The sequence below is a fragment of the Peromyscus leucopus genome, chromosome 15 (assembly GCF_004664715.2).
Source record: "Peromyscus leucopus breed LL Stock chromosome 15, UCI_PerLeu_2.1, whole genome shotgun sequence".
NCBI lineage: Eukaryota > Metazoa > Chordata > Mammalia > Rodentia > Cricetidae > Peromyscus > Peromyscus leucopus.
The window spans coordinates 45,302,035-45,324,717 of NC_051076.1; the positions used below are offsets into that span (position 1 = coordinate 45,302,035).

The 22,683-nt window shown below is 36.0% G+C and overlaps 1 protein-coding gene across 2 annotated transcripts in view; it reads left to right on the forward strand.

Annotated features, from left to right (window-relative positions):
• The window catches only part of Cdc73 (cell division cycle 73), a 112,258-nt gene that overhangs the window by 66,942 nt on the left and 22,633 nt on the right, over positions 1–22,683 (forward strand). For both annotated transcript variants that reach the window (XM_037211342.1, XM_028884611.2), the window contains exons 11-13: positions 11,444–11,501; positions 18,324–18,359; positions 18,676–18,763. In XM_037211342.1, coding sequence (XP_037067237.1) covers positions 11,444–11,501; positions 18,324–18,359; positions 18,676–18,763 — 182 coding nt within the window. The remainder of the gene's footprint in view (positions 1–11,443; positions 11,502–18,323; positions 18,360–18,675; positions 18,764–22,683) is intronic.

Sequence of the window (22,683 nt, forward strand, 5' to 3'; positions counted from 1 at the left end):
ACTATTAACCTAAAAGAGTATAATCATTTAAAATTTTCAGTGATTTGGCAGACACATGATTTTGCTTTCACGGTCTCTGTTATCTCAGTGAGTTAGCAGTTTCAGTTTCATGTGTCTTTTTCCAGTTACAGTTATGGTGTTGGACTGTGGCGATGGCTCAGTGAGTAAGGTGGTTGTTGTCCAATCATTATGACATGCCCTCAGCACCAACTTTTATTTAAAACGATTTATTTATTCATGTATTTATATATACACCAGAATAAGAAATCTGATCTCATTACAGATGGTTGTGAGCCACCATGTGGTTCTTGGAATTGAACTCAGGACCTCTGGAAGAGCAGTCAATACTCTTAACCACTAAGCCATCTCTCCAGCCCCACTCCCCACTTTTTTTTTTTTTAAAGAAAGATTGTATAAAATGTCAACTTATATACTTTAAACCAAAGTATTTGATGATTATATCACTTATTATTCATAAATCGTGATTGTTATTAGTATGAAATGTTTGTCTTCCAAGAAAGGGATTGGGTGACATCTCAGGCCCTCAGTAATTTGAGGGAAGAAATCCATTCTATGGAAAGTCACAGTAGTTCATAATTTTTTGTTTTTTGAGACAGGGTCATTCTTTGTTGCTGTGGCTCTCACTGTGTAGATAGGCTGACCTTGAATTCACAGAGATTTGCCTGCCTCTGCCTCCCAAGCACTGGAATTAGACATGTGCACCACCATGTGTGGTTTGTTAATAATATTTAGTGGGTCAGGTTGCATCTAGAGGTAATCACATCTGAAGGCAAGTTCAAAAAGCCAGCTACTGACTCATCTGAGATATGATTAAATGTTGCTTCCTGACTTCATTTAATGTGCTAAATCAGTACTGCTACATTTTGATGTCTTTCACTCATGTTTTTATCTGTAATTGCTTATAACAGTAGACTTAAAGTGTTTTCAGTTTTTCAATGTTTTCTGAGCATATTGTGATTTCCTGGAAATCATGATCATTCAATCTTAAACATGAAACTTACTCATTTTCAGACATGCTTTATGTATGTAACATATGCTGGGCGTAGTTTTAAATGTTTTTAGTATACCTGTACTTTGACTGACTTGTCACAAGAAGTCAGGCTGAAAATTTCTTTAAGATTCAGGTTTTAGAGTATTTTCAATTAGGGATATTCAGCAAGTAGCATTGCACATATTGGCTCTGTGTGTGTGTGTGTGTGTGTGTGTGTGTGTGTGTGTCTGTCTGTCTGTCTGTGTGTGTCTGTGTGTCTGGTATGTATCTCAGTATTCTGCTGATCTATGAATATGGGAAATCTTTCCATTTTTTAATGTCTTCAGGTTTTTTATTTTGTTTGTTTAAATTTTTTTCAAGACAGGGTTTCTCTGGAGCTCACTCTGTAGACTAGGCTGGCCTTGAACTCAGAGATTTGTCTGCCTCTTCTGAGGTTAAAGGCGATTGCCACCACTTCCCAGATTCTTCAGTGTTTTAAAGTTTCCTCAAATCAGCATATATAAAAAACACAAATTCATTATATTATAAGGATATTTTGTAGGACCCCATACTGAGAAGTAAAACTTGTTCTTTAAAAAGAACAGTAAGAAAATGGAAAAGCTCATCTATTTAGAGAATCTCTGCTCTTTTGTTTGGTGCTGAATGACCTTGCTGGTCATGTGTATATATGTAGTCGTCCTGACAGCCACCAAGATTCCATACTGATTGCTGTTATCTCTCTGTGTATGCACACTCCAGGAAGAAATGTGGGTCATATGTTCGTCACAGATGAGTACATTTACACATTTACACTGTGAGAACAGGAGAAATCATTCTTTAAGCAGACAACCCTCAGAGAGTTTACTTTATATAATTTATAGTTGGACTTTTTTTAAAAGTGTGTACATATATGTTTGTAAGAATAGTTAGTGAAAAAGGACATGAATTTGAAAGAAAGCAACGAGGGGTTTATGGGAGTGCTTAGATGGGAGAAAAGGGAAAAGGATGTAATTGCATTATCGTTTCAATCACATATACACACACTGTCACAGTCTCTCTGGATTTGTGTTTTCAGTCTCCTGTGATCCAGTATAATCTTGAACTGTACCTCCTGCTTTGTCTCTCAAGTTCTAGGATCCCTCCCTCCCTCCTCCCTCCATCCATCCCTCCCTCCCTTCCTTCCTCCCTCCCGTGTCTGTGTATATAGCATATGAAATTTAGGTCTTTTCCTCCCTCTGTGTAGCCTCATTTTCACTTTTATTCAGATTTTGTGTATGAGTTAAAATGCACTTTGTCTTTCTAAGTTTAATGTAGTGATTTCAAGTTTCCTCTTCCCTCCATCTTTCCATCCTTCCATCCTTCTCTCTCTCTCTCTCTCTCTCTCTCTCTCTCTCTCTCTCTCTCTCTCTCTCTCACTCTCTCACTCTAAATGACATTTTTTTTTTATAATTTCCTTTTTTATATTGACTTCTATATTTTGCCAAAGTAACGTTGGGATTATAGATAGAAACTACTGCATCTGTCTTTACATAGGATTTGGGGATTCAAACACCGATTCTCAATGTTTGAGCAGCAAGCTCTTTATCCATTGAGCCATGTCCTTATTCTCTAGAAATACATTTTATTAATAAGTTGATTAATGTTGACTCTTATACCATCAGTGACTATGGGAGTAAGTGATCATATAGAGTAAGGTATGAAGTCAAATATTATAAAGGGGACAGAAAAGAAGAGGTGAAGAGCCTGGGCTAAATATAAGGAGAAACAAGATAGGTGAATGTTGAGAAGAGATAGGAAAAAAATGAAATCCAAAAAACTGACCCCACTAAAGAAAAAATCCATGAGCACAGTTAACACAAGATGAAAAATAAAAATAACTTTGGCTGTTTTTAGAATTAAAACTTTATAGAATATATGAAATTGAACGCAAGACAAGTAAAAGTCTCAATCATGAAACACTGTATTGTAGCATTTTCTTTTTCAGTATTTTAGAAGAAGATATTGCTAGTAGAAGGGATTGTTATTGGAAGTTGGTGACTGTTTCAGTCCTGCACTTGTGCTGTGCTCAGAATGCTGGAACATTGCTTAACAGACAGTGCTGCAATCACTTTAGTGACTTTTCTCATTCTTGAATATCAGGGACCACACTGCCGAGCACCTTTGGCTTTGCAGTCTGTAGGCCAAACCGATTTTCATTTGTTGGAGAATGCTCTGAGATTTGTGTCCCTTTGTGTGTCTAACATCTAATGCAGCGCTATCTCCTGAGTTTGCTCTTGTGTGGGAGAGGCAACTCTAGTACTAGAAAACTTTCTCAGTGCTTTCTAATTTGGAAACCGTTAGGGAGGAGTGAGGCTCTGGGGAGTGTCCCATTAACCATCATTCTAGAGCTTTCGGTTCTGAGCATGTCTGTTGCCACCCTGAGCTGCCTCCTGACTTGTGGCTCAGGGCTCTCAGTCTCTATCATTATCTTACCTCTTGCCAGAGAAATCAGGGCCACTGTGCACCTTGAAGCTCTTTGCAATGTGAACCTCCTGCCACTCTTTATTCTCAGTATATTGGTGTGTAGCTTCCTCAGGGACTATAGTTGGGTATGCCTAGGCTCCACAATTTATATTTGTTACTCCAAGAGAAGCATTTTCTCAGATATTTTTATTTTCAAGGAGGTAACTGGTCATAGCATTCTGAGGTATGGAGGATGTCAGAGTGAATTTCTTTTTCAGTGGTGACTAGGCATCACTTTCACACTAAACCTGCTAACTGAAGGCTTGAAAGAACCACCAATTGGGCTTGTTCTAGGCATAGAACTGACGACTTTTGGTTTCTTTAAGCAGAACTAGCTGGCTAATGTGGAGAAGAATGTTAGTTTCTCTCACACCTCAAGCTCAGTGGACTGACCTCATTTTGGTGTTTGACTTTTGTATATGTCTAGATTATTCCACTTTCCTATGGTCTCTTTATGACTGATGCTTTCAGTATTGTTTATTCTTTGTTTCCTTGACTTTGCCCAATTCTAGTGTCACGGAGGATACTTGAATTTTGCCATCTTGGCATGTTCCTAGTAACTTATGCTTATTCTTTTCTTTTAATCATAAAATATCTGTAACATATGCCATTTTATCCATTTCTAAGTTCACAATTCAGTGGTACCATCTCAACATTTAAAATGTGCAACTGTCACTAATACTCTTGAGTTTTCCATTTCAGAAAAAAAAGTGTGTATACTTATTAGCCAATAATTCTACCATTCCCTCTTGCACTCAGACCCTACTAATGACTAATCTGCCTTTTGTCTCCAAACTGGACTATTTTGGGTACCTCATATATGTGAAGTCATAGAATACTTGTTTTTCTGTGTTTTATTTAATTCATTTAGCATTATATTTTCAGTTTTCATCAACATTATATTGTGTTTGAGAGTTTTATTTTCTTTTTTCAAACTGAGTAGAAGAAATTGTGTGTCTCATTTTGTTTATCCATTCATCTGTTAGAGTTGTTAATGGGTTCTCACTTTAGTTATTGTTCAAATACTATTGCTCCAAGCGTAAGGGCCCACGTATCTATTCAAATCCCAATCTTCAGTTCTTTTTGGTAGGTACCCATGACTAGAATTGTTGGTATGGATGGTTATTCTGTCTTGAATGTCTTCAACCACTGTCGTAGTTGTTTTACACTCATGCCAACCTTGCACTGAGGGTTCTGATTTTTTATTTGTGTTGTGCTTATCTTTTTAAGTTTCATTTTATTTTAAAAGTTATGTGTATGTATGTCTATGTACGTTTGGGTTATGTAAGTGTGAATATAGATGCCTATAGCTAGAATTATAGGCATTGTAAGCTGCCTAATATTCATGCTAGGTACTGAGTTCAGATCCTCTTTACAGCACTATGTGTTCTTCTCAGCTGAGCCATTTCTACAGCTCCTCCGCTTCCCTTTTTTAATGTCATGTAACTGTTCTATTGAGTTTGACATGGTATCTCATTTCTCAAAAGACTAGTGGTGTTTTACATATTTTCATGTGCTTATTGGTTATTCATATATATGCTCTAGAGAATTTTCTGTTGAAGACACCTTTTTTGAATTGAGTCTTTTGTTTTTTGTTGTTTGTGCTAAAATGAAAGGATTTTCTTTATGTTCTGGACATTAATTTTTAATGAGATAAATGACTTGAAAAAAACTTCCTCCCATTCTATGAGTTATATTTTCAGCTATGCCATTAGTGCTGTTTTTCATTTTGAGGTAATCTGTTTTATCATAAACAGTGTTATCCACTCTATCTTTTGTTTCATATCAATATGTCAATGCCAGATTCCATATAAACTTTTCTCTCATTATATACCCTTAACTGTCAAATATGGCCTTGTGATCTTATATAAATTGGTATTTGTATATAGTATAAGGTACTGGTGGATATTCATTCTTTTACATGTTAATACCAGTTTTTGCAGCACCATTCTTTGAAGATTCCTTTCTCAGATGATTTTGGCACTCTTGTCAAATGGGAGAGTTTATTTCCTACTCCACCAATCTATATTATCTGTCTTGATCTCAGTAATGTATTGTTTTAATTGCTATAGCTTTGTAGTAAGTATTGAATTTGGAAGTTTGAGTTTTATAGTTTGTGTCTTCTTTCCAAGATTAGTTATTTGAAGTTATTTACGATTTTATGTGAATTTTACGGTAGGTTGCTCTATTCCTGCAAAAACCATTGGGAGTTTAATAGTAATAATTGAATATCTATGTGATTTCAGGCAGTAGTATGCAAATCCTAATATAGTAACTCTAAAAGTCCAGAAACAGAGGCATATTTTTATTTATATCCTTTCAGGAATGTTATAAATTTTATTGACCCAAAGCTGTACCACCTTGGCTAAAGTTAGTTCCTAACCATCATTACTTTAATAGTATTATTAGTAGAATTGTTTTTTTCATTTATTTTTCAGACTTTTTACTATTAGCATAGAAGCACAGCGTGTGTGTGTGTGTGTGTGTGTGTGTGTGTGTGTGTGTGTGTGTGTTGATTTTTGTCACCTAGAGCACTGTGGAATGTGTTCATAATAATATTTTCATGTGTGGAATTGCTGAGGTTTACTTTGATGTGTGTTGCCTAGTATGAGCTCACTTGCTATTGGGTGTGAACATGCTCGTTTGTGCTTATGCACTCTTTCCTTCTCTCTCTCTTTCTCTCCACCCTCACCCCCCATATGTATATGCATGTAATTGTGTCTGCAGGTATGTGTATACACATGGCTGCTAGAGGTCAAGCTTTGGTGACTGGTTGGTGACCTCCAGGCATCTTCTTCCTGTCTTCTCCTTCCTAGTGCTAGAATTAAGACCTGTATTACCACACCTGGCTTTTACCACGGGTGCTGGGATCTGAACTTGGGTCACTAAGCTTGTGCAACAAACATTTCACTGAAGGAGCCACCTTTGCAGCCTTTTCTGTGTTTAAACTATGTGTAAGTTTTTCTATGTGTAAACTTTGCGATCTGAAAACTACGTACTGCTTCCTTTCTTGGATGCCTTCTTTTTCCTCCTTGTTCCTCTGGTTAGAATTCCCAATATTCCATTGAAGAAAAGTGGTAAAAGGTTACGGAGATGGAACATTTGCTTATGGGAGAAGGGCAAATGAAAGAGAAAAGTCAAGATTGCCCTGGAAGGCTTTAAAGGGGAGGCAGTGACTTAAAGCAGTTAGAGGCACACACTTTAGGATAAAAACAGATCATTTGTTTTGTACTTAGTGATGTGACCTGGGACAAGTTACTTGTATTTTTAGTTTAATAGTTTCACCTATGAAATAGACACAGTACCACTTTCATCATTTGCTTTGAGGTTGGGCAAGAACAAAAATATGCCCTGGGCATTCAAGTACTTAGTTATGTCCTGGACATGAAAAAAGTTTTTTTGATCCTTTCAGAATTGAGAGCCCTTTATTTGCATGTTAACAGAGAGGAAAATGCTATGCTTTTTAATCATGTTAACTGTGATGGTGTTGACAAACACTGAGTACATATGTTTTTTTTAAAAAAAAAATATTTTCCCCAGTGTGGCTGTGTGGGGTGTGCTCCCCACAGTACACAGTGGGGATTGAATACAGGATAGTTCATCTGCTAGGAATGGTGTCTGCCACTCACTGAGCACATCTTCAATCCCAGTTTCCTGTTGTACATCAGTTTCTTTCAAAACAGCAACAAAATAGTGTGCTTAAAATTCAAATGTTTAAGTGTTGTTATGTTTAAGAAGTCTAGTTTTTAAAGCCAAACTTCATAGCAGTAGCTTGCTTTGATAAAGATAAAAGCATTCAGTAGTATAATAACTTTATGCTAGTTTATTTTTTATTATTTTAAAATTATGTATGTTTGTGTGTATTTACATATGAGTGCAGGTGACCTTGGAGGCCAGAGACATTGGATCCTCCTGGAGCTGGTGACATAGACAGTTGTGAGCTCCTGAAGTAGGTTCTGGACACTGAATTGTGTCTTCTGTAAGAGCAGTGTATGGTCTTAACTGTTGAACCATTTCTGTAGTCCCAAGTGAACAGAATTTTAAAAACATTATTTGCTATCATTTGTAGAATATAAATGTGTCTTTAGATATGTTCTTTGTTTTCTTCATTAAGACTTTTCAGTATTTCAGGTTCATGTAAATAAAGCTATTAAAACCAACTTCAGTAACTATTGTACGTTTAGAGTATTTCTAGCCAGGGAGTTCCCGGCGTCCTAGCCTTGCCTTCCCAGTTACTAGCATGACAGATGTGTGCTACCACACCTGACACATACTTTTGCCTACTTGTTTAAGTAGCAGATATTCATTTCCCAGTGCCAGAAGATCTTAGATTATCTCATTCACTAAAATAAAACAATGAAGAGTTACTTGTAAAGAACATACCTTGCTTTGTTTTCTTTCTTATATCTTGGAAATGCAGCTCTGTCACTGTTTTTCCTTCTGTATAACTGAGTTATTTTAACTTTCCCAAAATAGCTCATGTCTCAATGCAGCTAGCTGTAATGCTAGATTTCCCCTACAAGAGAAAGCAAGTTTCCTCTCCACTTAGCCGTTTGTCAGCTCCTTTGGTTGTTTCTGCTGATAACTTTCTTTTTACGACTGTTTCTAGCAGTCTTAATATCTTTAAAAATACCCAAAACCAACAACAATAGTATTGACAGTCTATTTAGTGTTACTGCCAAATTACAGTTCTTATTAATTCATGTCAGACACACAGCTATATATAACTTTGAAAATATTTCACCTTTTCATCTTCATGGTAGAGAATGGTAGAATTGTGTTTTGCCATTTCTCAGATCTCTTACGCAGTTTCAGAAGAACGGAGATCCAAGTATAACTGCTTTTTAAACTGGGCACTTGCTAGGAGGCCTGGAAGTGACTCCCAATGAATGACACAGTAAGGAGCTTTGAGTTTTGTCTTGTTGATAAAGTACTGTTGTGTCACACTGTGTAACTGTGTGTGGCATCAAATTAACCAAAATTGTACTGCAGTGATTTAGACAACTCAATTTGTATAAACTGAAAAAGACAACAAATAAATCTTTCTTTTGCAGCTCACAGAAATTTGATCCTACGAGTTGAGGCTAAAAGATGTGTGTATAGTACGCAGAGTGAGATGAGGGAGTTTAAAATGATTCATGTTATGACGAATTACTAGAGGAAAAGTAGAACTTGAATGCCAGTAGGACAAGGTAATAGATGTTAACAAAGAGAACTGTATTCCTTTTATATGTATTTATTTATACTTTATTTGTACTCTGTCTTTTATGCTAGTAAGTTATCTTCTTGAATCAAAGGATATCACTGTTCTAGGCATCCCTCATAGTTCAGCCTTATGGTTAGAAATCTTATCAGCTAGCTCTTATTTGTAAGAAGTAATCCCAGGAAAGGACTTTTGTTGACCTAGTTTATAATGTATGCCTTTTTTCAGTGACCAAGGAATGGGACTTATTTTCTGTAACCAGGGAATGATTACTTCATTAAGCAAGGATTGCCCATTGTGCAAACAGAAAGCATTAATAATATTTAAAAGGATCAAGGTTTGAATTTATTAAAAGTAGACAAATTCCTATAGGTTATTTGTGATGGACAGAAAGATATTTTGTTTTGTTTCTGTTGCTTCCAAGTTCTAGTCTTTTGCCTAATCTATTTTGATTTAAAGAAAAAAAGCCAGCCGGGTGGTGGTGGCGCACATCTTTAATCCCAGCACTCGGGAGGCAGAGGCGGGTGGATCTCTTGAGTTCGAGGCCAGCCTGGTCTACAGAGCGAGATCTAGGAAAGGCGCAAAGCTACACAGAGAAACTCTGTCTCGAAAAACAAAAAAACCCAAAAAACTATCAAACAAAAAAACCCCAAAAAACAACAAAAAAAAAAAAAGAAAGAAAGAAAGAAAGAAAGAAAGAAAGAGAGAAAAAAGAAAGAAAAAAGCCACTATACATTGAGTTGACCAGTAATTGGTGCCTACTGTGTTCTAGGCAGTGGAATTCCAAAGAGGGATGAAACAAGTCTCTGAAGATGATCTTAGAGATAAATATATCAGAAAATTTCCTAACTTAGGCTACTAAACATTTCACTTTACTGATAGCTCATATTATGTTACATTTTAGTTTTTATGTGAATATAATTATTTAGAAGATGATACTCTTATGATAAATAAGCTTCACAGATTTTCACAAAATGAATACATTAGTGAAGTCAGCTCTCACAGTAACTTCTAGATAGAGTATGTCCACTAACTGCCTAGAAGAGAGTGTATTCCGGAAAGATAAGTTGGCATCTTTCAGGGCTTTGGACCCCAAGGGTTTTTTTGCTAATAAACACTGTAGCTGTTGTTTTTTTTATTTCTTTTTTCTAAAAAATAATGGTTTCTATGGCATTGTAACTGAAGGCTAGGAGCACCATTATACTAACAGTGAAGGTGTTCCCTTGTTAGCTTTTAAAAGTGCTATGGAATATTTTGCAATTCTAAATTATTTTTCATGTAAAATCTCAATTTTTAATCAACATTTAGTAATTTTTAAATGTTTCTTGTGATAATAGTGATTTGGGTTATGGAACTATAACTGATTTTGGTACTTGTCAAATTCTCTTCTGTTGAATACAGTGAGGATAAAGGCTCTATGCAGCAATAGCTTTGAAGCTTAAATTACGTTTGAAGCTTTCTGTAAAGAAAATTGTGTAAAAATTGTTGTGAATAATAGAAACTGTTGCACAAAAGGCAGATATCTTATTAATTAAAGTGTCTCATAAGTGTCTTCCTTAGTATACTTCAAAGTTTAGTATATTTTAATATTTAGTTTTTAAAGATTATTTGCTTGTAGTTTAAATATAACAACTCCTTTTTGTAAATTTTTTTTGAATATTTAGATTTTTTACATTTATTATTTGTGTGTGTGGGGCAATGCATGTGGAGGTAAAAACACTACAAGAGTCTCTCCTTCCACCAAGTGGGTTATGGGGATTGATATCAGGCTGTCAGAAGTAGCAAGCCACCCCTACCTGCCAAGCCATAATATTGGCCCGTTTTCCCTGGCTATATTAAAGACATTCAATTATTTGAAATAGTTACCTGCTTTTAAGATGAACCAAAAAGTATCATTATATCTTTCTAACATGAGATTATGTATCATTTACCCATTTTTGCACTTTTAGAGGAAAAAGGTTTGAGTTAACTTTAAATAGGTAGACTAGAGTGTGTCTTAGTCATAAACAGACTGTCTGGCGTGAGCAAGGCCTTAAGCTTGATCCCCAGCACTTCATTAAAAATAAATTTCAAAAGTTACAAAAAAGTCAAGTAGCTGTGAAAATATTAGTATTTTTTTCCACAATTAAATCATTAAGAGTATTACTTGGCCGGGCGGTGGGACGCTTTAATCCAGCATTGGGACAAGCAGCGGTCTCTGTGAGTTCAGCAGCTGGCTACAATGAGTTCAAAAAAAAACAAAGAAAGTCTAAAAAAAAAAAAAAAAAAAAAGAGTAATACTTGGTAACAGTGTAAATTAGCATTAAAACCTTCATTAATATACCTTGCTAAAAATAGTATAAAAGATAACTAGGTCTTTGTTTACTTGTTTGTTTTGCCTCATGATTTTTGGGTCTAGTTCATCATGGAAGACAAGGCATGGCTTGCAGGTCTGCTCTGGCTGCTGCAGTGGTAGTTTTGTTGTTGTTGTTTTTTGTTTTTTGTTTGTTTTGTTTTGTTTTAGGGTCAGGGGTCTTTTTAAGACAGGGTCTCATGTAGCTCAGAATGGCCTAGAACTCACTATATAGTACAAGCTGTTCTCAAACATGCAACAGTCTTCCTGTATCAGCCTCTTAAATATTTTATTTTTTGAACTTAAAGGCCTTGGCCAAATGACTGAATGGGAGAGCAATATCGGATCTCTTTAAAATGGTTGATTGCTATGTAAACGAACTTTGATGTCATGCATCAATTTTTATCTTTTAAAGGAAGGTGCATCTGCCCGTAAGACTCAAACTCCTGCAGCCCAGCCTGTACCTAGACCAGGTAAAAATATAAAAATTTATTTTTTTTTCTATTTGGTCATAAAAATGAATGTTTTTGATGTGTAGTAATCTGAAGAAATCATTGTCTCACTTAAAATATACTGAAAGACCATTTTTCTTCAAATTAATCATCAGTATTCCTTAAGCAGATCTTAAACTGTGGTAATATACACAAAATACTTAATAAACTTTGCCAGCATCATTATTCTTTATATTCTCAGCAGAAAAACTTAAAGAAGTTAGTTAAAATGAATAGTTTGCAGAATCTTTGAAGTCTAGAATTTTAGTATTATTTACTGTACTATCTTTTCCTCAATTTGAGTTAAAATTTTGATTACTTATTTTTGGCAAAAGTAACTTAAGGAAGGCAGAGGTACAGTTCATCATCATAAGTTTCTGTGGCAGGACCTTCAGGAAGATGATCACGTTGCCCCCATGCAGGAAGGAGAGGCGGGTGAATAGTGTGCTCGGTTAGCTTTCTCTTTTTCATGGTGTATAGGATCTAGTGCCTGAAATAGTGCTGTCTACATTCAGGGAGGGGCTTCTCTCCTCAGTTAATGTGATTTAGCTAATCTCTTACAGACATTTCTAGAGGCTAGCACAATCTAAACAGTCTTTCAGATATAACTGAATGCTTGTCTCTTAGGTGATTTGAGATCAACCGTTACAGAAATCATCAGTAAAATAAGTGATGGGATGTAGCTAGAGTTTTCCTGCCTTGCCCACAGTCAGGACAAATCTTTGTCTACTGCCAGTCCCACAGCCGCTCAGACCCAACCAAGTAAACACAGAGACTTATATTGCTTACAAACTGTATGGCCGTGGCAGGCTTCTTGCTAACTGTTCTTATAGCTTAAATTAATCCATTTCTATAAATCTATACCTTGCCACGTGACTCGTGGCTCACTGATGTCTTCACATGCTACTTGTCATGGCAGTGGCTGGCAGTGTCTCCCTCCACCTTCCTGTTCTCTCAATTCTCCTTTCTGTTAGTCCCGCCTATACTTCCTGCCTGGCCACTGGCCAATCAGTGTTTTATTTATTGACCAATCAGAGTAATTTGACATATAGACCATCCCATAGCAATGGGACAGTATATAACAGTAACATGTAAACTTACACTATAAGGACATTTGTTTGAGTAATTTCTTTTAGGTGAAGAGTTATAGAACATTTTTAAGATAATTGTTTTTATTTTGGTTAAGATTTGTTCCCAAGGCTGTTTACATATGTATTCCTTTACTTAGCAATTTTTCATTTTAGATTCATGATATATTTGGTTGTGAACCTAGCTTTTAATGATTGAGCCATCTTTCGAGCTCAAATTCATGATATTTTATGCAAATGTAGATTCTTTTTTCCTACAGAAGATTAGCATGTGTTGGTGAGCACTTAGGAGTTCCACAATCATTTTTTGAAATAGTGGGTAAGGAAGGGTACTTTTGAAGTTATTTTAGAGTTTATTTCTTCTTCTTGGTATCAAAAAAACAATTTTTGCTGATTGATGTATTTATAACCATTTCTGTGTAATCTTTGCCAGAATTAGGAGAAGCTAAAGAGCGCTATGTAGGAAGAAGAAAAAAAGTGAAGTAGGAGTGAGAGGTGACTCTGGGTCTGAAGAATAGTGTGCTTTCAGGAAGTCCATGTCCGTCCTAGTTGTGTCACTTCTTTGGAAGGGGAGGATAGGAAGTTTTGGTTTGTCAGTCTAATGGTGATCACATCAGAAATTCAGAAATTACAAAAGAGGTAAAACAAGACAAAACAAAAATCACCTTGAGATTCTCATCCATTTTTGTATTCTGTGAATTAGTATGAACTCATAGTTTTCCAAAATGAGTATACTAAACAAAGGTATAGAAGGAAGTTGCTGATATGTAATAAGTCACTTTACCCAAGTGTGGTGTGTGTAGAAATGGACGTGAAGGGTGTTGGGGTTTGAATGTGAAATGTCCTAATAGTCTCATGTATTTGAAATAGTTGTTTCCCAACAGAGGATGATGCTATTTGGGAGAGTTGTGGAACCTTCATAAGTTGAGGAAAGGCACTAAGGGGTGGGCCCTGAGGCTTGATATCCTGGCCCTCCTTCATGTTCACTGTGTACCTACTGAGTGTGGATGCAGTGTGACCAACTGACTTGCTTTCTCCTCCATGCCTCTCTTGCCTCCTGCTGTGTCCTCCTTGCCCTAATGGGCTGTATCTGTTTGGAACTGTAAGCCAAAATAGACCATTTCTCCCTTAGATTGCCTTTGCCAGTTTTTTTTTTTTTTAAACAGTATGTCTGTGAGTATGCATGTGTGCACACTGTGCATTCCACAGAGCACATACATAAGTCATAGGACAATTTTAGGGGAGTTGTTTTTCTCTTTTTATTGTGTGAGTTCTGGGGATCGAACTTAGGTTGTTCTGCAAAGCCAGCCATCTTGTTTGGCCTTTTCTAGGGTATTTTTCAGAGGAACAGGTTAATTATGAAAAGAGGGTTGTGCTCTATTTAACGTGACAATCATATGTGAAATACCAGGTTGTGAAAATTTCACCTCTTAATATCCTGTGCTTTTTTATGTGCTCTACAAGAACACTGAAGATTTAACTAATAGAAGGAATTAGGTCTAATCTATAATATCTCAGATATTCCCTTGCCCATACATGTGAGATTTCTGCCCTTTTTTTTTGGGGGGGGGGGTCAGGGTATTCTGTAGCCTAGACCAGCCTTAAATTCAATATGTAGCTGAGGTTGACCTTGAACTCTTAATCTTTCTGTCTCAAGTGCTGGCATAGGAAGCACACACCATCATGCCTTGCCATTTACTCTCTTGCTTATTGTTGATTTGAGATAGAGTCTTGCTTCAAACTCTTCTGCCTGCATTAGCTTTCCTAGTACTGGTACTGTAGGCATGCTTTATTACATTTGGCATCATTAATATTTGACATCCATATACCCTATTACATTTGGCATCATTAATTGACATCCATATACCCACAAGCCTTACCCACCATTCTGAAAGAAATGTAGATTTCATTACTAGATTGGCCTTAAGAACCAGTTCAGTAGATGTTTATAACTTGGAGTCTTTATTTGTCCTAATTATTTTTGTGAAGCTTTTGTTCTATAGAAATATTAGTTAAATGATATTTCCCAACTTGAAGGAATTATTGTTTAATATTTGACATGTCTTTACTATTTTTTAAATCTGGGGGGAAAAAACATGAATACCCCAAACACACCTGACAGTTTTAATATAATAGATGGGGACAACATAGAATTGTAGTATTTTTTTAGGTGGGGTTTGGATCATTTGGAAATGTGGAATGAACTACTTAGTCTCCACTTGGATTAGGGACCTAAAGGATGGAATTCCATTTCTGAGCAATTAAATTTATTTTTTAACTTATCTTTGTCAAATATTAGTAATATTGTACCAGAAAAATCCCTAGATATATGTCACCTTTTAAAGTGTTTAACTAAGAATTTCAGATCTTTAAGAAATTTTGGAAAATAGCTAGCTAACACTGGTCATGTGTTCTCTAGTGCATTGAGAAAAAGTCTTAGGTAAGTCATAACTCCACTGGCATCTCCTTAAATCATTTGCCTTTATCTCACCGTTTTAATGCATCACCAACCATATTCAACTTTTCTACCTTAGAACTTATTTATTTATTTATTCATTCATTCATTTATTGTGATAGGTTCTTGCTGCGTAACCCTAGCTGTGAAACTCACTGGGTAGACCACGCGGTCCTTGAACTCTCAGAGATTCTTCTTTCTAACTACAGGGTTTAAAGATGTGCATCACTGTACCCAGCCTTCTTCTAGCTTTAAATTGTTTGTGTATAATTTAGAATTCTTCTTAAGTAAATGAGCTCCAGTGTGTTTATTTAATATGCTCATGTGAGATTACGATAGTTACACTTGTATATTTTATTAGTTACTTCCCCAATACACTTTTAATTTTTCATTTATTCATATCTGTCTGTCTGTCTATCTATCTATCTCTATCATGTCTGTCTCTATCTATCTATCTATCTATCTGTCTGTCTGTCTACCTACCTACCTACCTACCTACCTACCTACCTACCTACCTACCTACCATTGGTGTTTCACGGCATGTATGTCTGTGTGAGGCTGTCAGATCCCCTGGAACTGGAGGTAAAGACAGTTGTGAACTGTCATGTGGATGCTGGGAATTGAACCTGGGTCCTCTGGAAGAGCAGAGGGTGCTCTTAACTACTGAGCTATCTCTCCAACCCATCATTACGTGTCTTTATAGAGTGGAGATATTAATCCCTGTCCAGTATGCAGCTGACAAAGGTTTCCCATTTTATAGGCCATTCCTTCTGCTGTCCTCATTGCTGTGCAGAAGCCTTTCATTTTATGTAGTCCATTTACCAGCTGAGATCGGTTTCCAAGCTTTCCTGTGCCTGAGCCCTTAATATTTTCCTGAGTTTTATATCTTCCCTTAAGGTCTTCAATTCATTTTGAGGTTTTTTTTTTTGGCGGGGGAGGGGGGTTGGGGAGGGGGGGATGGGATATATAGGGTGAAAGTAGGGGACTACACGTGGATATTTCCTAGCACTTTTTTTTTTTAAAGAGACTTATCTTCTCCAATGTATGTTTTTTTTATACCTTTGTCAAATTAGGTAGATATAACTGTGTGGGTTTATTTCTGATTCCTCCATTCTGTTCCTTTTCTCTACATATGTTTGTTTTTGTGTTGGTAGCATATAGTTGCTGTTACTATGACTTTGTATTATAATTTGAAACCAGGTAATTGTTATTTTTGATCATAATTTCTATGGTTAGTCAAGGGCTTTTATATTTCCATGTGAAATTTAGGGTTTCTTTTTTCTTTAGTTCTATAAAAAATCATTAGAATTTTGATGAGAATCGAATTGAAACTAGATTACTTTTGATTGTGTAGCTGTTTTCACAATATTAATTCTGGAAATTGATCAGTATACCACATAGAATTCTTACTGTGCCCACTAAGTTTTTGTTTAATTAAGTTTATTAACATGAGTTTCACAATGTCCCTGCTTTGGTGCTTCTGAGGAGCCTATTATTACTTTTTTTGTAGTTATTTGATCTAAACTTTTGAACTTTACTTACATGTGTGAGCTCTGAAAACATTTCTTTTTCTTGTAGTTGGTCTCCTGAGCCCTTATTTTAGTAAATGTTGCTTTACAATTCTGGGTCTATGTGTAGATTTCCTTAGTAGAAATGAAAGAAATCTGACTGAAATGACATTGAGATAGATTCCCTCCCTCATGTCCCTCTCTTTTGTGCCCATATTTCTGTTTAAAATATCATCAGTTTATCCTCCACCGAATGTTATTTCCTAAGATTGTATTATATACCAGATAATATGATCTAGCTACTCAGATTTATTTGTGGTGCTAGAAATTAGTCAAGAAAGCTTGTATATATTTCCTTAGGAAGAGGAAAAATGAAATGATTACAAAATGTGTGTGTGAGAGCCAATCTCTGTAATATTGGAAAGATCATACAGTGTACTCTATTGTAACAACAAAATAACTATGTGGAGTATGAAGAGTTTGTTAGGATGTAGCATCTTGCTCCCTAAAGAATGCATTGTATTTAAAAAATGTTTATACTCTTGTGATTCACTTACAGCTGGCAACTGTTTCTAAATCTTACATGGAATTTGAGTGTTTTCCTTACTACCCATCATTCACTAGTTTAATTCTGTTACACATAAGTAATGGTTTTGGAGTTGCTAACCTACAATTCCATGTGGAATAACTGTATTGGCTAGATAGTTTTCAGGTAGTTTCTTTTGCATTTCCTCTTAGAGCCCCACTGACTTCAGTTTACTTGTGTTAGCACCTCTTCCCTCCCATCTCCTCCCCTCCCCTTTCCAGGTGGTTCTCATGTAATTACAGTACATTGGATTCTATTACCACATTCCTCAGTCTATCCCGAGATCTTTCTACTCTCCTAAATGATTTGCTTTTTAAATGTTACGGTCTATTCTTTCATTTTCCTGTGAAGTTCCATGGTCTTGTTAAGTGCTCACTGCCTTGTGTTCTCCTTCATAGCATCATGCAGAATAAATTTTAAAATTAAACCTACTAGATTCCATGTGACACAAAGCATTTCAGAAGATGTTGTGTAGGTAAATAGTGAAACTGAATACGAAGCACTATTCTCTTGTATAAATCATGAATTAAGTTAATGCCATCTGCTAACAAATATTTCTTTGCTGCTACATACAGAATAATAAAACCAGAAATACTTTGTGTTTTATAATGCAACCACAATTACCACTAATGAAGTCCTTTACAGACATTATAGATTAAATAGATTTTCAGAGATAGTTAACTCACTGCTTTTAATAGTCTTTCTCTAACCAAAAATCATTTAAAGAGAGAAAAGAATTTAAAAACTATTTCAGATCTTAATCCCCAGTAACTTCTTTCTCTTTTCTCAGTTTTCCTTTCCTGAATCTACTGTGTTAAATGTTCTTTTAGTACTCAGCTTTTACATTTATAAGTTAATCGGTGTATTATAAAACTATATAAAACTATCAGATCCAGGCACCCATGAACTAGATAATTAAACTTATATTTATTTGTTTCTTTTTTAATTAATGTATTTATTCTTCTATTATTCATTTCTTATACTAAATTGTTGAGTAATGCTACAGCATTTTAATATTTGTAAAAAGCAGAGGTGTAAAATGTGGAATGTCTTGTGATTTACCACCAATCATGTGAATATCAATAATGTTTAAGCTTCCTTTGTAATTTGGAAATAATGTTTGTTTGTTTTTATAACAACTGTGATTTTTGTTTTTTCTGTTTACAGTTTCTCAAGCAAGACCACCCCCAAATCAGAAGAAAGGTATGGTATGATTGTGTCTTTGATTTATTTTAGGAGGTAAATGTAGGTGAAATAGGTTTCAAAACCAGGTCTAATATGCTTGTGTACCAATATTGGGTGTATCTGATTGATATCTTTACTTGGCAGGAAATAAGCCACATGGGTGGCTTATTAAATATTTTTGCCATTATTGCAAATTTAAATTTTAAATTTATTTTAAAATATTTTGGCATGAAAGAATTAAGGTTATAAATTTAAAATTATTTTAATACAGAAAGTAATTCCTTTCAATAATAATGTAATTATTTTTTTTAACCTTTAAAATTTTCCTTTACAGGATCACGAACACCTATTATTATTATCCCTGCAGCTACCACTTCTTTAATAACTATGCTTAATGCAAAAGACCTTCTACAGGATCTAAAGTAAGTAATTTATACTTTTTTTTTCTGTTTTTTTTTTTTTATTTTTATTTTTTATTTTATTTTATTTTTTTTTTTTTGAGACAGGGTTTCTCTGTTTAGCCTTGGCTGTTCTGGAACTCTCTCTGTAGACCAGGCTGGCTTCGAACAAAGAGCAGCCTCTTCTACCTCTTGAGTACTGGGATTACCGGTGTGCGCCATCAACACTAACTTATAGTTGTTTTTTTTTTTTTTAAATTTATAGTCTTTAAATAATTTGATAAACTTGTTCCTTGTAAGACACTGCTGGTGTTGCTATGTAAGTTTAAATTTTTTTTTTTGAGATTATAATATAATTAAATCACTTCCCCTTCCCTTTCTTCTCTCCAAACCCTCCCATGGCACTACATTTTCTTTATTGTAAAAAATTTACCTTATATACTATTGTCTGATTTTGCTTTTTCTCTCCTCAAACGCTTCCAGGTTCTGCCCGTCACCCACCAAGTGCCATGGTGGGTGGGCGTGTCTGTCTGTCTGTCTCTCTACAACAAACAAAAAACCCATACAAAAATGGAAACCAGAATGTACAAACAAAAGACCAGTAAGACAGAATGTCTAAAAAAACAAAATGAGCCAAAAAGTATACAAAAAGACCATTCTACTCCTAAGCATGGGGCCTACCCTCGTGTGGTTAGTATACCCAGCTATACGCCATTGGATAAAACTAATTTTTCCTTTGCCATTATGTATCAATTGCAGATAGCTTCTTGTTTAGGGGTGGGAGTCCATGTCCACTTCCCCCTCTCAGCATTGGGACCCCTTCTGGCTTGAACCTGTGCAAACCCTGTGTTTGCTGCAATGGTCTCTCTGAGTTATATGTGTATTAGAAATGTGTATGCAAGACAAGTTCCTTGGAATCACCCATTGCATAGCCTCATGTAATCTTTCCATACCTCATTCCACATACATCATTTTTGAACTCCAAGGGGACAGGTGTGATAAAGACACCCCATTTGTGACTTAGTGTTACAAAGTCTCACTCTCTACACATTGTCCAGTTGTGGGTCTCCATGTTAGTTATTTACTGCAAAGAGAAGTGTCTTTGGTGATGGCTGATGGAGGCACTGCTCTACGGGTATAGTCGAAAGTCATTAGTAGGCTGTATTCGTTGTTTCGATGAAACACCATATCCAAGGTTACTTTTTTCTTTCTTTTTTTTTTTTTTCTTTTTCTTTTTCTTTTTCTCGAGACAGGGTTTCTTTGTGTGGTTTTGGCGCCTGTCCTGGATCTTGCTCTGTAGACCAAGCTAGCCTCGAACTCACAGAGTTCTGGCTATGCCTCCCAAGTGCTGGGATTAAAGACGTGCACCACTGCCTCCCAGCCCAACGTTACTTTTAAAGTAAGCATTTAACTGGGGGCTTGCTTACAGTTTCAGAGGCTTAGTCTATGACCATCATGGCTGACAGCATGGTGTCAGTTGGCAGGCAAGCATGACTCTGAAGCTGTAGTAGCTAAGAGCTCACTTCTCATCCATAAAATGGAGGTAGAAAGAAGAGCTTGACCTAGTCCATTCTCAGTGACACACCTTCTTCAACAAAGCCACACCTATTCCAGCAAGGTCGGAGTTCAAGAATTCAAACATAGGTGCCTGTGGGGGCTATTCTCATTCAAACCACCACAGAGTCATTTTATTGCTATGTTCTTTTAGCAGAATAATAGTATTAGGTTTTCTTATACTGTCTCAGAATCTTGACCACTCTAGTTGTTTGATCTGGATTTAACTTTGGTAGATCAATAAATTTATCCACTTATTTGAGGATTTCCGGTTTGATGGAGTACAGATTTTTAAAGTATATTCTCAGGATTCTGCCGATTTCCTTGATATCTGTTATATTGTACCCCTTTTCTCTCTAATTTTATTAATTTCTATCTTATTCTCACTATGTCTTAGTTAAATTGACTAGGAATTTATCAATGTTAATGATTTTCTCAAACAAGCGTTACTTTCATTAATTCCTTGTTTTTCATTTGTTTGTTTCTATTTCATTGATTTCAGCCCAGAGTTGGATTATTGTTGTCTTGTTGTTGTGTGTTATTTCTTCTTGTTCTAGAGCTTTCAGATGTAATATTACGTACTAATATGAGATCTCTCCATTTTTTTTTACGTAAGCACTTAGTGCTATGAACTTGCCTCTTAGAACTGCTTTCATTGTGTCCCATAAATTTTGTTACACTGTTACAATTTTCATTCAGTTCTAAAAAGTTTTTAATTTTCTTCTTGATTTATGTCTTGACTCATTTTTCTTTCCATAGTGAGTTCTGTTTCCATGAGTTTGTATACTTTTTGTTGTTGATATGCAGCTTTAATTGATGGTGGTCAAATAAGATGCAGGTTTCACTTTTCTTGTATTTGTGGAGACTTCGAGCTTTTAGAATCTCCATGGGGAAGTCAGATGTTATTCTTTGTTCTTCCATTATGTTATGTGGCCTTTTTACTGTTGCAGCTTTTAATATCATTTCTATTTTCTGTACATTTAGTGTTTTGTTTATTATGTGTTGTGAGGAAATTTCTTGTCCTGTCTATTTGATATTCTGTATATTCTATATATTTCTGTACTTTGATAGGCACCTTCTTGGTTAGTTTGGGGAAATTTTTTTAAAATTTTATTTATTTATTTATTTATTCTTTTTTTTTTTTTTGAGACAGGGTTTCTCTGAGTAGCTTTGCACCTTTCCTGGAGCTCACTTGGTAGCCCAGGCTGGCCTCGAACTCACAGAGATCCGCCTGGCTCTGCCTCCCGAGTGCTGGGATTAAAGACGTGCACCACCACCGCCTGGCTTAGTTTGGGGAAATTTTTGTTAAAAATATTTTCTGTGTGTTTGGCTTGGATCTTATTCTTCTTCTGTCCCTATATTCATAATTCATAGATTTGATCTTTTTATAGTGTCCCAGATTTATGGATGTTATGAGCTTTTTTTTTTCAATTTAACATTTTCTTTGACTGAGGTAAACATTTTTTCCACATTGTCTTCAAGACTCAAGATTCTCTCTTTCATCTCTTGTAATCTATTGGTGAGACTTACTTCTGAGGTTTTTCTTTAATATCCTAATCTTTTCTTTCCACTTGGGTTTTCTTTAGTGATTTCTATTTCTTACTTAAATTCTACTTTTTCTGTCTTGAATTGTTTTCATCATTTCATTCAGCTGTTTTTACAGACTTTATTAAAGGATTTATTTATATCTTCAAGAATCTTGAGCATATTTATACTTGCTGTTTTGAAAGCCTTGTTTGTGATTCAGCTATTTTGTATCTCTCAGGGCCTACTGTAATAGGATTCACTGGCTTCTGGTGGAAGCACATTGTCTCTACTGTTCGTTGTCTTTTTGTGCTTGTGTCTAGGCGGCTGGAATTGTGATGTTTGAGGTGTTTCTTGGTGCTTCTTGTTGGGTGTATGGTCTGTTCTTTGGTTGCTGTTGTCCTTCTTAGATCCTAGGCAAGTGTGGTGGCTGTGGGGTTCCTGATAGAAATTCCTACATTTGGGTGGGTGGTATAAAGGAATGGAAATGGCTAGGACCAAAGGCTGGGAAGGGCTGTGGGAAAGAGCTAGGGGTATTGGGCAGACATCAAGATGTGGTGAGAGGGGGGGCTCCTACAAGCAGCTGCAGAAGGTCAAAAAAGAGTTTACAAAGAGATGAAAGGGCTAGGGGTGCCCTGGGTTTGCACCTAGAGATGGAGTCCCAGTGAATTGAGATGGGGTTGAGGAGGGGCTCTTGCAAGCATGTTGAGACTCAGAGTAAGTCTGGTGAGAGTGTAAAGGAGGTCAAGAATGAGACTAGCCTACCTGAGTAAATTCCAGCTGTGTGTGGCCATTTGAGGGATTGTATCCCGGGTGGAAAGTGTTTCTGGGGATTGGTGGGTGACATAAATGGACAGAAAGCCTGA